We start from the raw sequence: 16,466 nt of genomic DNA on the forward strand, positions 1-16,466 counted from the left end.
AACTCACCTACCTACAAACTGGCCCATTTTCTGTCTGATACCTTGTTTCCATTCACGGGAAAGACTACCTCAGCAGTACGTAACTTAGCTCACTTGGTCTCTCTAATCAAGGGCATTTCACTATCCCCAGATCATTTGCTGATCAGCTTTGATGTAGTTTCTTTGTTCACAAAGGTTCCTGTACCTGACACCTTAGCAATCATTGAAGACTTAGTCCAACATGGACTGAATCCTGATGTACCTACTCTGATGAGGCACTGCCTTACCAACACTTACTTCACCTGGAATGGTACTTTCTACAAACAAAATGAAGGTACCCCCATGGGTTCCACCTTATCACAAGTGATAGCAAATGTTTCAAGGAGAAAATTAAAACAGATGCCATCCAGACATCCACCCTACGTATTTCCTTGTGGAAGAGATATGTAGATGACACTTTCGTCATTTGGCCACATGTTTTGCCAGCTTTGAACAAATTTCTCAACCACATCAATTCCATACACCCATCCATCAAATTCACCATGGAAGTGGAGGATGGTAAGCTACCATTCCTGGATGTTTTGTTTGAGAAGAGACCTGATGGCTCATTGGGACACTCTGTCTACAGGAAAGCCACCCACACAGATTCATATCTGAAACCTGATTCCCACCACCATCCGGCACAGAAGAATTCCCTCATCAAAACACTACACCATAGGGCCCACTGAATATCTGACCAACACCACTTAGCCAGTGAACTGGAACAAGTACACCAGGCGCTCAAGATGAATGGGTACTCGGACCGCATTATTCGCAAAGCTGTTTCTCCAACCATGGAGAAACAACCCCCTGAGAAGCTGATCAAAACCATCATGTTACCATACATAGCAGGTGTTACCAAAAATATTTTCAAAATCTTAAACAATCACAAGATCCAGGTCCGATGTAATACAGTACACAAAATCCGTGATCTAATCCCATCTGTGAAGGATGTCATTCCTGACATGCAATATCCTGGAGTTTACCAACTGAGTTGTACCTGCGGTAGCAGTCACATTGGAGAAACGAAACAACGTCTCGGACCGTGTCCGCGAACACAAGGCAGATCTGAAACACGGCAGAACCAATACCTCTGCCGTAGCTGACCATTGGTATAACGCTGTGGGCTCGCATTATATTGTTTTTTCCGGGAACAAGGTACTCTGCAAACCTTCGGGCTACTATCAAAGGTTTGTTCATGAAGCCATCCAGATATATAAACATAGACATAACTTCAACCGAGAAGATGGATACAAATTGAGCAATCATTGGAAGGATGTTATTAACCAGGTAAAATCTTAACTGCTTTGTGGTCGTTGTCTATCATATCTGCCGGATACTAGTCTATTTTACACGCTTTTATTTAACTCACTGTCTGTTGTATCCTCAACTCTGTCTGTTGTATCCTCAACTCTGTCTGTTGTATCCTCAACTCTGTCTGTTGTCGTATCCTCAATTCTTGTAACTCAATTTTAACCCACTTACCAATGTCCTATCGACTGCAAACTTGGTATATTTACGTCATACTGATGACAATACTGTATTCTATCATTAAAAAATATATTTTTAAGCAATCTTTTTTATATCTTATGTTTCGGCTTGGGTCTAATTGTCCATGCTCAACTCACTTTGGCTGTAAATCACCACAGTCCCTTACGTTATGGCAAGCTTCGGGGCCACTTCATGGAGTCGTGGAGTTCTGCCATTACTCGTACGGTACATTTCATTAAAGCGTGTTTTTTTTAAAGTATTTATAAATACTACTTATTTCCGAGTTAATTCCCCCCCGCATCCCCAGCTCTCTCAGCCTCCCACTTCCAGCCCCGCCCACTTCCCCCTAACAGCCCCACGTCCTCTCCCCCTAGCGCTCACGCAGCGCTCCCCTCCCCCTACCTCACCCCCCCCCCCTCTCGCTCTCTCCCCCCTTGCCCCTCCCCCTATTCTTACCTATATAACCTCTTGCCACGGCAGCTTTCTCTCCCACTTCAGCAATTATTTCTTGTTGTGGTTTTCCCACCTGATGATTGCTTGTGTTGCAATCGAAACGTCGTGATTTGTTTTATTATATTTTATTTCTAACTACGTGACTTAACCGAAACACCCAAAGAGTATGGATTCCTGCAGTCACGAAAGCTTCAAATCAAGACAATTGTACATAGATTTTTTTACTCGGCACTCCATTGGAAAATAAACTTTACTAGTTGGCCTGTGGCCACATGCAGCACAATTAGCATGCTACCTGATACACATATTTTATTATATGCTTTTATTACCTCAACACAACAGGGCAATTAAATCTTTGTAGGCCCTGCCCCCTTCCCTTTTATGCACCACCCCTTCACAACTTAGGTCTAACTCATTCCTAATTATGCCCGATATTTTCCTCTTTCGGCTCCCTCCTTTCATGTTTTGGACCTACTCCTTCTATAGGCTGCACCCCTTCCTCCAGAAAAAGGGTTGGGCTTTTGTTTGGGTAGTGCTGGGGGTTGTGTAAGTAGGAGTGTCCACATGTAGCAGTGGTCAGTGGAAACAGTAGAGGTGGGGGTGGGACGGGTTCATGACCAAAATCGATCTTGGAGCAATACAATAGTAGATTTGAAACAAGGACTGACACAAGATCCAGGTCCGATTCAGTACAGTACACAAAATCCGTGATCTAATCTCATCTGTGAAGGATGTCATTCCTGACATGCAATATCCTGGAGTCTACAAACTAAGTTACACATGTGGTGAGTGTTACATTGGGGAAACAAAATGACATGTCTCAGACCGTGTTCGCGAGCGCAAGTCAGATCTGAAACACAGCAGAACTAATACCTCCGCCATGGCTGACCATTGCTATAACCCTGTGGACTCTCAAGATAGTGTTTTTTCGAGACCAAGGTGCTCTGCAAACCTTCGAGCTACTATCAAAGGTTTATTCATGAAGCCATCCAGATATATAAACATAGACATAACTTCAACCGAGAAGATGGATACAAATTGAGCAATCATTGGAAGGATGTTATTGCCTTCATATCCGCATCTCCAGTTTCTCTTCAACCTCCCATTCCCAGCCCCGCCCACTTCCCCCCCCCCGACATTTTGTCGTTGCTCGCCCTTTAATCCCTTCTACTTGCTCTTCACTCAGAAGCGCTCCACTCCCCCTACCCCACACCCCCCCTCTCTGTCTCTCCTCCCTGGCTCCTCCCCCCCCCTCCCCCGCTCTCACCTATATAGCTTCTTATTATAGCAGCCCTTTTGCCCACTTCAGCAATTGTTTCTTTTTGATGACGGACACTTGTGTTGCGCCCGAAACATCGTGATTTAATTTATTTTGTTTTATTTTATACCTACGTGACTTTAGCAAAAGAAGCAAAGAGTATGGACTGAACTTTTTTAAAAGCTATGGTCACGATACTGTATTGCTCATGCTGAAATAACAACTTTGTCATTACCATAATCGTTATAACATTGATAAGCAAGAAACTTACAAAATTTACAAAAACAATTATTTTTATATACTAAACATAATGAGGAAACAAATATTCAGCAAGATTACTTCACACCAGTAGAATGTCTCAAGTGAGTATTTTTGGGCTCAACGAGCATATTCATTTCATTATAATATATTGCAATACATCAGACTTACCCGCATAAGATTTGATGCCATTGAAATTGTACTCCCCACAATCTGAAAAAATTTTGTAACATTTTAATTGTTGTAGAAAATAAAAATGGTGTGTACAAAAAGTACTTAGATCTCTCACGCATATATCGTAATAGAGCTTCTCAGCCACATGCTTCTTTTTGGGACATGATGTCTTCAATAACTTACCTCAGGAGGCATGTTTTCAAATATTTTAAGCATGTTTGATGCCATCTGCAAAACATACAAAAGTATGCATTAGAATAAAACAGTATTATCGAATTCTGTTTACTTCCCACTCTACGGCAGCTCCCTTCACATTTTACTCCACCTTTCTATTTTACGACACCTAGGCTCCTCGTTGCAAGGCCATGAAGAGTTTAAGACTAGCGTCAGGTACTTGAAAAAACAATGCCAGTAAACGGGAAGCCAATGGAGTTGAAGGAGAGGCGACTTGAGTATTAAAGAAGGAACTTAAAATTATTTGTGCAGAAGCACTTTTGAATGTATTGGAGAGGCGTCGGGGTAGAGGCAGGGAGACCAAGAAGAATGTAATTACAGTAGTCCAAACAGTTAAAAATCAGTGTATGAACCAGGAGTTTGGCAGCAAAAATTGAAATGAGAGGGCGTATTTTCCTGATGTTGAATAGATGAAAGTCGCAGATTTGAGTAGTAGCGAAGGTGTGGGTGGAAAAAGTGGGGGAAGAGTCAAAATTGACACCAAGGTGGAGGCAGAGGAAACAGGAGAGAGGAGATAGTTGGGACGGGATGAGAGTAAGAAGCCAAAAAAAATATGAATGCTTTTTCAAAGAACTGACAAAGAGATACTGAGGCGCCATCCATTAATGAATGGCTACCAGACAGGAAGGGATACAAGAGGAAAGGTCAGGGGTAAATGAAGGAAAGGAGAAAATATGGGTATCACCAGAAAATAAAATGAGGAACCACAAAGAGGAAATAATTGATTCAAGATGTGAAATATGCAGAGAATGTAGTAAAGGCTCCAGAACCGAACTCTGCAAAACACTACATGAGAGGGGATGGTGTGGATATATATTGATTGAAGGAGTCTGAGGAAGTGCGAAAAGTAAGGTAAGACTTATATAATGCAGTTTATTCCACTTCCCCAAAACATGTATTATTTTTCCTATCCATTTCATAGCCTGACAAATTGCAGTGCCAGATGGTACGGTGGCTTTAGAGTAACATGTTTGTATGTTAATAATAAAGGTTTTTGTGTTAGATCAGTAAAAAATGTATCACGTTGACAAAAGACAAATAGTTAACTACTTTAGCCCACCGATGTGTTGAAGAGTGAATCCACAACATTTAAAATGTTTGAGTACGACGTTTCGCTGGAAATTACATCCAGCATCATCGGGCAATTTGCCAGAATAGTGAAGCCCTCCACCTGCTCCCGGTCTTAAATAGAGCAGCAGGGTGATGTCATCATTTAACCCAATCAGGTGCAGAGATCAGAGGCGGAGGGGGGGGTATTGTAATTATATAATAGATTAGTAATCAGTTGTAGATTAGTAATTAGTTGTAATGTCTTAATTTGAAGCTTTTGTGACTGCAGGAATCCATACTTTTTGGTTCTTTCGGTAAAGTCACGTCGGCAGAAACAAAAATAATATATCACGACGTTTTGATCGCAACAACAGCAATTGTCATCAGGTGTGACAACCACAGCAAAAAAAACTGCTGAAGTAGGCGAGAGATCTGGGTTATTGTAATTATATACTACGTTAGTAATCAGTTAATTAGTATGTGTTCCCCTATAAGGAATAGTAATTGTAATATGTATTATTTAATAATATGCTTCCAGGCCGCACTAAACCTGTAGCTGTCAGAGCGATTAAAGTTATTTGTATTTCTCGCAATTTCAATGGATTCTCTAATTAGTCTTGGCCAGTAATAATTAGTTTTACACAACACTTCAACGTTATCAAAATTAATTGAGTGGCCTTGTTGGCAAGCATGTTCTGCCACTGCCAACAGTTGTGTTTGAGATAATATTTATTTGGTGTTCTTTTAGTCTTACGCTGATGTTACGTCCCGTCTGACCAATATAGCATCTGCCACATAAACAATTAATCTGATATACACCTTCTGTTGATAATTTAGGTAATTCGTCTTTAGTACAAGATACTATCTTGATTTGAAGCTTTCGTGACTACAGGAGTCCATACTCTTTGGTTCTTTCAGTAAAGTCTTCGTAGGTATACCTACGGTAAAGTCACGTAGGTATACCTAGGTATACGTAGGTATACCTACTGTACGTGACTTTACCGAAAGACCTAAAGAGTATACAAGATACTAGTTTTTTTTAATTTTGTGTACTGTGCCAAATGAATGTTTTGCTCATGCAAAACACAGGCTAATTTGTCAGTTACTCCTGAGATATAGGGTATTTTAATTGTTTAAATAATCTGATCACTTTCAGCAGAGTTGCTTTGCGATCATGATTTGGCATTCAGTGCTCTGTTAATTTGAGCATTATTGTAGCAATTGTCGTAGTGCGTCTTTAACATGTTTAAGCTCTGTCCCTAGACTTGCACCATCTGACACTGTTTTAGCCCGATGTATGAGCATCTTGATAATAGAGTATTTCTGAGCTGGGTGATGATGTGAATCTGCTTTCAGATAGGCATCAGTGTGCATTCCATTTTGGTAAACACTGTGTTATTTTGATGTCCAAGCAAAATATCTAGGAAAGGGAGTGTGTTATGCACCTCCGTTTCCATGGTGAACTGGATGGCCGGGTTTTGTGCATTGAGATGATTCAGAAATTCATTGTGTATCTTTACCATGTGGCCAGACAACCAAAGTGTCATCAACATATCTAAACTGTAAAGATGGTTTTAATGTACTTGAGGCAAGTGCTCTTGTTTGTATGTGCAAAATGTGTGCATGTGAACATGTTGAACATCTCCAATGTGTATTACATGCGCAATCCATGTATACCACTATCAGAATGTGAAAGTGCACTTTGATTTGTCTTACCTGCATATCCTTGCGTAAAGTCTCCTAGGAGAACAAATGCAAAACAAAGACTGTATTATTTTTGTTACATTTAAATACATATTACATATGGACATTTTATGGAATAAATTATTTTAAATAAGGAGACATTATATTTCACAAAAAACGGTATTATGCTGGCACGTAAAAAAATTAAATAGAGTTTCATAATAAAGGTTTTTGGGTTAGATCGCGTAAGTATAAATGTGTCGAAACCCTGCACCACCCGACATAGCCAATCAGTAAGGGATTTGTCACGTAAACAAAACACCAAATAGTTACTACTTCAGCCCACCGATGTGTTGAAGAGTGAATCCACAACATTTACAATCTGACTCCTTGGTTCTTTCGGTAAAGTCACGTAGAGAGAAAAATAGTATATAAATAATATAAAAATAATGATCTATTATTTTTCTATCTACGTGACTTTACCAAAAGAGCCAAAGCTTCAAATGAAGATTGATTTACAATCTGAGTACGACGTTTCGCTGGTATTTACATCGAATATCATCGGGCAATTTGCCAGACTTCAAAAAACCTTAATTATGAATAATATTGGTCGCGAAAGTCTACGTGTTAAACTGAAATAGAACTTACAGTAATTCCTCACTTCCTCACTTAACGCGATTTTGCGATAACACGGTTCTTCTATGAGGGAAACATTTTTGACCAATGCGGTACGCGCCCATTATCAAGCGGTTTCCGACCGGTTGAGGACGAACTAATTTCTTGACAGGCGTGGCTGATCGTTATGTGAATTCTAGGTAAACACGCGTAATGATACAGTAAGCGGCGTACCCTCATCGCCCCTTCACCCCCACCCACCACCACAACAGGCAACCACCACCGCCTTCTCAGGCTAGCGTTTGTTGCATTCGTAATTTTTATTTAAAAAATGGGTCAATACATGTGTAGTGACGCAGATCGGAGATAGTAATATTTGAAGGCACTTCTTTATTAAACAAGCACCATCGGGATATATACGCCCCCTACGTGGGTGCCCACTATTATACTTAAGACCGTCTATTGTCGGTGGCACTACTTAGTTAGAACAGTTGGTAGGCTGTTTAACAGCACCCTGGGATGAAGATGGAGATGACGAGGAGATGGTGACGACGACGAGATGGTGACGACGATGATCTTGAACAGTATAACGGAGATTGCACTTCCAGCAACAGCCCCGAGCTCCCGCTCAGGGCCCCCTCTTATGCTCCCAGCGTGGCATTGCTCCGCCCTGGCCACGTCCCCCTTCTGGATCCTATGACCTTTCCCCTAGATGTCCCCCTCTTGTATATATCGTGGCCTGCTGACGCGAGTACTGCCGTACACTGCAGTTACCCTTTTCCGCCAGCAGCCAGCGCTATACCACTACACATGTAGTAATTATATCATCTATCTATCTCGCATTTCTTTATTACACACGTAGCATTTTTTTAAGTTAACCTGATAACATTGTGGCTCAGAATGCAACCCCACCTTTTACATTATTACAGGGAAATGTTTTTGCTTAAAGTGTCAGTGTATATTACTGATATTTATTTAAATTTATAGTTATGAAACATGGTTATAAATAAAATTTCACAATTAAAATATTACATTCAAAACATTACTATAACATTAAATATGTAACGCTATATCTGTATCACTCACCCCACAATCTGAATCATCAGCCACCTATGAAAACAAGAACAAAGATGAAATTTTAATAAAAAATTCAGCACTAACATAGTTTAACATTAATAACATATTTTAATTAATCAATGATGGATGCAGACATTAACATAGAAACAAAATTAGATAAATATATCTTGTAACACAATTTTAACGTGTATTTAAAATTAAGTGAAATGCCATTTCAGTTTACTTTCTTACGCAAGGAAAATCAGCCTAAAGTTATATCTCCATATATATAAAAGGCAAAGTTGTGAATGTGTGTCTGTTAAAAAAGTTTAGCGAACTTCCCGACATGCAACAAACTTGACATTGGTCATGTGGGTACTTCCCAGACTGGACACCATGCACAAATTATAAAAATACACTTTATTTTTTGGGGGGGGGGAGAGCTCAATAATGCATATATTTTTTGCACGGCAGGTGAGCTGTGACGTCAAATCTGTCACGTGACCCGCGCATGTGTGGTGCCGCCGCAGCGGAGCCACTCCGTCGGGGCCGTGCCCACCGCCGTGACACTGCCACCGGAGAGTGACGACGCTGACGCTGCGCGCCCCTCGCCGCCCCCCACATGAATGCACGCATACCCCACGTAGAGCCTGGAGGGAAGGTCACATGGCCGACAGGTTTTCATCCAGAAGCCCCTAATGGGATCAAGCTTCATGGTTTCCTGCGGCCGGGAAATTGGGCGATCTACCCCCGAGGCTGACGTGCACCGCGGCGCCGTGACCTGATATTAAAGTTGCATGGTCACGCAGGGGCTGTTGAGCCACCGCGAGTGGAACCACACACACATAACACGAGTCAGTGGGTGGGTAGCGGGAGAACAGAGAGCGGACGTCGGAGAGATCACTGCGGCGACGTCACCAGAGCTGGGATCCGCATATCAAAAGGGCGGGAAAATCCAAGCCCCTGATTGGACGGGAGGCCAAGGGGGCGAAACGGCGGAATTCCTTTGTTGTAGGTGGGATAAAGGAGGGGGGGGATTCAGACAGTAAGGATCAGAGTTCTTCAAGACATCGAGAGCAGCGGGGTATTGGAATCAGCCGTTCGAGTCGTCTGTGTGACGAGCTTCAACGCAGCCAGGCACAACCCTCCACGGAGACGACCCACAGCATCGCCTTTCTACAGCTTCCGGCGCATCAGAGTGGAAGTAAGTGTAAGTTATAGAGAGGTGAGTTTGAGCTAATTAATCAGAGGGTAGAAAGCGGAGCGCCTGGCAGGAAAAATTGAGCCCAGAATCCCCAAAGGATAGGCTAGTGTCTGCTGAATCACACAAACACACGTAGTTTAGCGGATCATTCGCGGGGAATAAAACCGCCAGTAGAGGATAAAACTGTGTCGTGTGGTCGCTGTGAGTGTGAAGAGAGGAGTGGAGTGCTTTGTGTTCGCGTGCATACGCGGTTGTTTACGGCGAATAGGAGAGTGTAGCGTCTGGTATTCGCACACACGCGTGGCTGTTTAAACGGTCTTTAAATCGGGGCGGAGTGACTCCCTCCAATCAGTGGCGCGCGCACAGTGGGCATCCCTGCCCTCTAACCCCTGACCCCAAGTCCCTCGCGTGTGATTGGTGTACGGAGTCGGGCAGGTAGCGAAGTCGGGTTCGTTAGCGCTTGGGCACGTAGGGCGTGTATGCGAACGGGTCCTGGAGGCTAAGCGCCGGCCGCAGAGTCACGCGTCGGCGAGCTGTACCCTTTCGTTCGGACACGAGACGGGGTTTTACTTCACGAGCGCGCTCACCGCAGCACGCCCACTACTAAGCCCGCGTAGCACGTCGTAAGCGTAAAGCCGTCGACCCTACCAATCGAACCATGCCTACGCGGGCAGCAGCAAAGGCGGGGGCACAGGGGGGCGAGGAGTTGGAAGTCGGTAGCCCGAACCCGACAGAGCAGTCGGGGGGTAGTAGTATGACTGCGACGGAGGAGACGGGGGATGGCGGGATTAGGAAGGAGGAGGCGGAGGGGAGCAGCCCCCGCGGTAGCGAGGTCGTAACGGGGGAGTCGGGGGACAACGGCCCCGACAATTCGGTGCAGGCGAGAGGCAGCAGCCCCCGCATATTGGCGTCAGAAGCGGTACGAACCCCCGCGTTACCCCACACAAAAATAAGGCATATAGTTACCGGCCGGGGGACCCCTTCGTGGAAAGCATTCGCCCGCAATGTCATCGGGGCTAAAGAGATTAATGGGTGGACGAACGCGCAGGCGTTACGCCAACTTATTATGAACCTGGATGGGCGGGCAGCCGACTTTGTAGAAGCCCTACCTGCAAGCGCGCAAACACAGCTAGAGGAACTGATGCGCCGACTCAACCTGCGTTTCGGTATGCGTAAAGAGGAAGAGGCAAAAGCAGCCTTAGAGGCACGCAGTCGCCAACCCGGCGAGGACCTGCGTGATTATGCCGATGATGTGCGCGAGCTAACAAAGATCGCACGCCTGAGGTACAGGACAGAGGTAATTGAGGAGCTTGCCGCCGAGAAGATCCAGCGGTACTTGGTTTGCACGTCGTGGTGGCAGCCCGATATGAGCTGTGCACGTCTCCCCTTTAACGCCCTTGTCGAGCGCGCGCGTAAATGTGAAAGGATTTCCAGCGAACGCGCGCAGCTCCGGGAGCTGGGACATGAGCGCACCATAGCAAGCCTGTCCCCAGAGGAGGAAGAGGAAGAACAGGAGCTCGCCAGGACGGTAAGGGGTCGGGAAAGGGAACCTCCAGTATCCCGCGAGACAACCCCGGGATGGGTAGCGGGGATACAGACGGGCATAAAGGATGTAGCCGGCCAGGTGACCCAAGTAGGTGACAGGGTGACCCATGTACGTGAGGAAGCGACCAAACTACAGTCCACAGTGGAGACCATTCAGTCGGAAATGGGGGATCTGCGCTCCACGATAGGGGGGCTAACTGGAAGGGTGGCCCAATTAGAGGCAGAGTCTGGGCAGCGGCGTACTAGAGGGGAAAGAGGGAGCGGGTGGGGAGGCTTCTACAGGGCCACCGCCCTCCCCCGAGTGTGTTACCTATGCGACCGTCGAGGGCACCTCGTGAGAGACTGTCCTCAGTTCGCCCGCGCTAGACAAGCACCAGGGTTAAACGCCAACGCCCTTGAGAGTGGACCACCTAGGGGTGCAATCGACGAGGTCCCGAAACAAAACGACGATAGTAATAAGGGTGAACGAGTGACCCCCACACAGATTCCGACCACAACACCCAAGGACGCAGTGAGAACGGGCGACTGGCTACGGGAGCTGGTGGCAGGAATCACGAGGGCCAAGTCACTGGTAGAAGGACAGGTGAACGGGCAGCGCACCCGGATCCTACTGGACACGGGGGCAGTAGCCTCACTCGTGAGCGCCACACACTGCAGCGTGTTCGGGTTTGACGTGAGCCGCCTGCAGGCCCCGGATCGCGCGCTGCACACAGTGAGCGGAGCTGGAAGGATCTCCCTCGAGTTCCGTCTCGGACACCAGGTGTGCACACAGGAATTCTACGTCTTGAGTGTGTTGTGCCATGAGTGTATTGCAGGTACGGACCTCTTGGAGAAACTGGGACTCAACGTGCAGCCCCGCCAGCGATGCGCCACCGTGGAGGGCAGCGGGGAGCGGATTCCATTCCTGGGACCCGAGCCAAATCACCCTCGCTTCACACCCGTGGCCACGACGCTGGTGTCGGCCATCACCATCGGGCCGCTCGCCGAGATGTTGGTGCCAGTAGGCAACCCCCTCCACCGACCCCACACACCGACCATCGGGCGAGGTAATGCTAACTCCTCACCCGGAGTTGGCGGCGCGGTACGGAGTTGTGGGGTCAGCCACGCTGGTAAACGCAGATGGAGGCCGATTGTTTATGCGGGTGTTTAACCCACACAGTACCCCGGCAATGCTACGACGACGCACCGTGGTAGCCACCATACACCCCCTGCACGCGCGCCACTCTAACGACTCGGTGTTTGCACTCTGGGCGGAGGACCCTGGACGCCCCGAGGACAACCAGGACCTGGCCTGGCGAGTCGGCCCGACTCCCCGAGCCGAGATCGTCCCCTTGCATGATGCGTGACATGTGCCTTGGGCAGATTTACCTAAGGGGGAGGCCGACCAGCTGCGCGGGTTATTGCAGGAGTACGCCGACGTGTTCAGTGAGCACGATTCAGATGTGGGCCGGACAGACCTGGTTAAGCACCAAATTGACACAGGTGCAGCCCGACCCATCAAACTCCCCGCATACCAAGTGGGCGCGCCTGAACGGACCCAGATCAAAGAGGCAGTCGCGGATATGCTACGTGATAACGTAATCCAGCCCTTGGCGAGCCCCTGGTCTGCCCCGGTAGTACTTGTGACAAAAAAGGATGGGTCGACCCAATTCTGTGTTGACTACCGAAAGTTGAACGCAGTCACCCTCGGCGATGCCTTCTCCATACCACGCATCGACGACACCTTTGACAGCCTCACAGGAGCACGGTATTTTTCCACTCTCGATCTGGCGTCCGAGTACTGGCAGGTGGAGATGGCGGAGGAGGATCGGCCAAATACCGCATTTACCACCCCGATGGGACTGTTCGAGTTTCGAGTTCTTAAGTTCAGACTCACTAACGTGCCCGCGACATTCCAGCAGTTGATGGAGTTGGTGATGCGGGGCTTGCAGTGGGAACAGTGCCTGATTTACCTGGACGACGTGATAGTGTTCAGTAGATCTCTGTCTGAGCACTGTTCCAGGCTGCGAGAGGTGTTCCAGCGATTGCGAGCAGCCCATCTCAAGCTCAAGCCGCGAAAATGTTACCTTGCGCAGCGCGAGGTGGGGTACCTCGGACACCGAGTCAGCGAGGCGGGGGTGCGCACCGATCCGGAGAAGGTGCGCGCCGTAGTGGAATGGCCACGGCCAAGGAACCTGATGGAGAGCAGATCATTCTTGGGGCTTGCCACCGATTATCGCCGATTCGTAAAGGGATTCAGCGAGGTTGCATGCCCCCTCACCAAACTCACATCCCCTCAGAACCCCTATCAGTTGTTGGAGGCCCGCCAGACGGCCTTCACCACCCTCAAAGACCACCTCACCCACACTCCCACCCTGGCTTTCCCCGATTTCACCACTGATTTTATTTTGGACACCGACGCCTGCAGCAGTGGGCTGGGCGCGGTTCTGTCGCAGGTGCAGGATGGGACGGAGCGAGTCATCGCATATGCCAGCCGGACCCTGAGCGGGGCCGAGCTGAACTATTGTGTGACCCGTCAAGAACTGTATGCCGTGATCTTCGCATGTAAACAGTTCGGGCCGTACTTGTACGGCAGAAAATGTCGGGTACGCACTGACCATTACGCCCTACAGTTCCTCCTTACATTCAAGGAACCGTGGAGGCAGATGGCCCAATGGCTGGCGCAGCTACAGGAGTACAACCTGCAAATCGAGTACCGAGCTGGGCGTACACACGAAAACGCGGACGCCTTGTCGAGGTGGCCCGCGGTGTGCGCCGAGACAAGGACGGAGGAAGCCTGCCCGTACTTCAAGGGGGGACGTTGCCGCCAGGTGGCGGGCCCCCAGGAGCGCGCCGAGACTAACCCCCATCCGATGACAGAGAGTGCAGTATGCGTCACAGAGACTCTGGCAGGGAGAAGAGGGACGCCCTACCAGGACCCTGGAGTGGTTTGTATGCCCGGTTGTGCGTGCAGAACAGGGTGGTACGGGAGCTAACCGAAGCCGGTCAGCCTGGGTGCATCTGTGTTCCCGCCCAGGTGCGACCCCAGCTGCTAAGACTGGTGCACAACCACCCGCTCGGGGGCCATGACGGGGTATGGCACACTCGGGAAACCCTGCGTCGCCAGTATCTCTGGTCCAAGTTAGCACAAGACGTGGCCGCCTGGGTGCAGGGCTGCCGCGCATGTCAGCAATGCGGGCCAAAATCAGCGCGATACCAGGTACCCCTGAGACCGTTCCGCGTCAGTCGAACGAATCAGCAGGTTGGGATCGACCTGCAAGGGCCATTCCCGCGATCCCACCGGGGCAACCGATATATTCTCGTAGCGGTGGAGTACTTCACACGCTATCCCGTAGCGGTGGCCATCCCCGATAAGACTGCCCTCGTGGTGGCCCGAGCATTCGTGGAGCACTACGTACTTAAGCACGGGATCCCCGAACGAGTCATTACTGACCAGGGTAGTGAGTTCGAGGCAGAGCTATTCCAGGCGCTGTGCCAGTAGTTCGGGATCCAGAAGGACCGAACTACGGCGTATCACCCCCAGGCAAATGGGATGGTGGAGAGGATGAACCAGACTCTAGCCGGGAAGCTTAAACGCATGGCGGCCGTAAATCAACGGGACTGGGACGAACACCTCTCCTATGCTCTGTTCGCCTATGCCACCACGGTACACACATCTACGGGACAGACCCCATTCCTAATGATATTTGGTCGTGAGTCTCGCCTGCCCGCAGATCTGCTGCTCGATGTTCCTACACCGCAACGGGAGGACGGGAGCCGCCCCGTGGAGCACCTAATGGAGACCCTACGAGGAGCTAGGGGCCGGGCCTACCCGCAAGGCGAGGCCGCACACCAGCGACAGGAGCAGGGCGCCCGACCCCGAATGGTGCCCCCCTTCTACTCGGCGGGCTCTAAGGTATGGCTGCACACCCCTCGTGTCGGGGCCGGACAGGTTGGGAAGTTAACCACCTACTGGCAGGGACCCTGGACCGTGGGACGACAGATCTCCCCCTGGACGGTACTGATTCAGGGGGGAGAGGCCGGGAGATGGTGGTCAACGTCCGGCGACTAAAACCATGGAGGGCGGCCCCAGCGAGGGAGAACCCCGCCGTTCGGGTACCCCGAAACCCCGGGGTCCCCACACCCCCCATACCCGAGGGGCTCACACAGTATATGGGCCCCACGGAGCCCCGGGCCCCAGGGGGTCCCGACCCGGGCCAGGGGGAACGGGGACGACGGCCCCTGAACCCCACCGCCCCTGAGTTTGTCTCCCAGCCCGTAGGTTCCAAGGACCAAGGAGGCCTGCTGGAGTGGAGGAGGAGACCGCCGCCGGAACCCCGAGAGACGGAGCCACCACCACCGAGGCCAGCCACAAGAGCCGGACGAGTCCCGCGGACCCCGCAGCGCTACCTCGTGGGGGCAACCCAGGCAAGGTGCTCCAGTCAACCCGGGACGGGGACTGGCACCTCAGGGGGCTGTGTGGTGCCGCCGCAGTGGAGCCGCTTCGTCGGGGCCGTGCCCACCGCCGTGACGCCGCCACCGGAGAGTGACGACGCCGACGCTACGCGCCCCTCGCCGCCCCCCACATGAATGCACGCATACCCCACGTAGAGCCGGGAAGGGAAGGTCACCTGGCCGACAGGTTTTCATCCAGAAGCCCCTAATGGGATCAAGCTTCATGGTTTCCTGCAGCTGGGAAATTGGGCGACCTACCCGCGAGGCTGACGTGCACCGCGGGGCCGTGACCTGATATTAAAATTGCATGGTCACGGCAGGGGCTGTTAGCCACCGCGAGTGGAACCACACACACACAACACGAGTCAGTGGGCGGGTAGCAGGAGAACAGCGAGAGGACATCAGAGAGATCACTGCAGCGACGTCACCAGAGCTGGGATCCGCATATCAAAAGGGCAGGAAAATCCGAGCCCCTGATTGGACGGGAGGCCAAGGGGGTGAAATGGCCGAATTCCTTTGTTGTAGGTGGGATAAAGCAGCGCGGGATTCAGACAGTAAGGATCAGAGTTCTTCAAGACATCGAGAGCAGCGGGGTGTTGGAGTCAGCCGTTCGAGTCGTCCGTGTGATGAGCTTTAACCCAGCTAGGCACAACCCTCCACGGAGAGGACCCACAGCATTGCCCTTCTACAGCCTCCGGCGCATCAGAGTGGAAGCAAGCGTAAGTCAGAGGTGAGTTTGAGCTAATTAATCAGAGGGTAGAAAGCGGAGCGCCTGGCAGGATAAATTGAGCCCAGAATCCCCAAAGGATAGGCTAGGTAGTGGCTGCTGACTCACACAAACACAAGTAGTATAGCGGGTTATTCGCGGGGAATAAAACCGCCAGTAGAGGATAAAACTGTGTCGTGTGGTTGCTGTGAGTGTGAAGAGAGGAGTGGAGTGCTTTGTGTTCGCGTGCATACGTGGTTATTTACGGCGATTAGGAGAGTGTAGCG

General features: G+C 49.5%; 1 protein-coding gene across 5 annotated transcripts in view; it reads right to left on the reverse strand.

Moving 5' to 3' along the window:
- The window catches only part of LOC116940453 (uncharacterized), a 393,679-nt gene that overhangs the window by 160,911 nt on the left and 216,302 nt on the right, over positions 1 to 16,466 (reverse strand). For all 5 annotated transcript variants that reach the window (XM_076056201.1, XM_076056147.1, XM_076055989.1 and 2 more), the window contains exons 36-39: positions 8,321 to 8,344; positions 6,653 to 6,676; positions 3,836 to 3,880; positions 3,650 to 3,691 (exon numbers count right to left, since the gene is read on the reverse strand). In XM_076056201.1, the coding sequence (XP_075912316.1) occupies positions 3,650 to 3,691; positions 3,836 to 3,880; positions 6,653 to 6,676; positions 8,321 to 8,344 (135 nt within the window). The remainder of the gene's footprint in view (positions 1 to 3,649; positions 3,692 to 3,835; positions 3,881 to 6,652; positions 6,677 to 8,320; positions 8,345 to 16,466) is intronic.

Source organism: Petromyzon marinus, chromosome 1 (genome assembly GCF_048934315.1).
Source record: "Petromyzon marinus isolate PM22_M1 ecotype Great Lakes invasive population chromosome 1, UKy_Petmar_22M1.pri1.0, whole genome shotgun sequence".
NCBI classification, from domain to species: domain Eukaryota; kingdom Metazoa; phylum Chordata; class Hyperoartia; order Petromyzontiformes; family Petromyzontidae; genus Petromyzon; species Petromyzon marinus.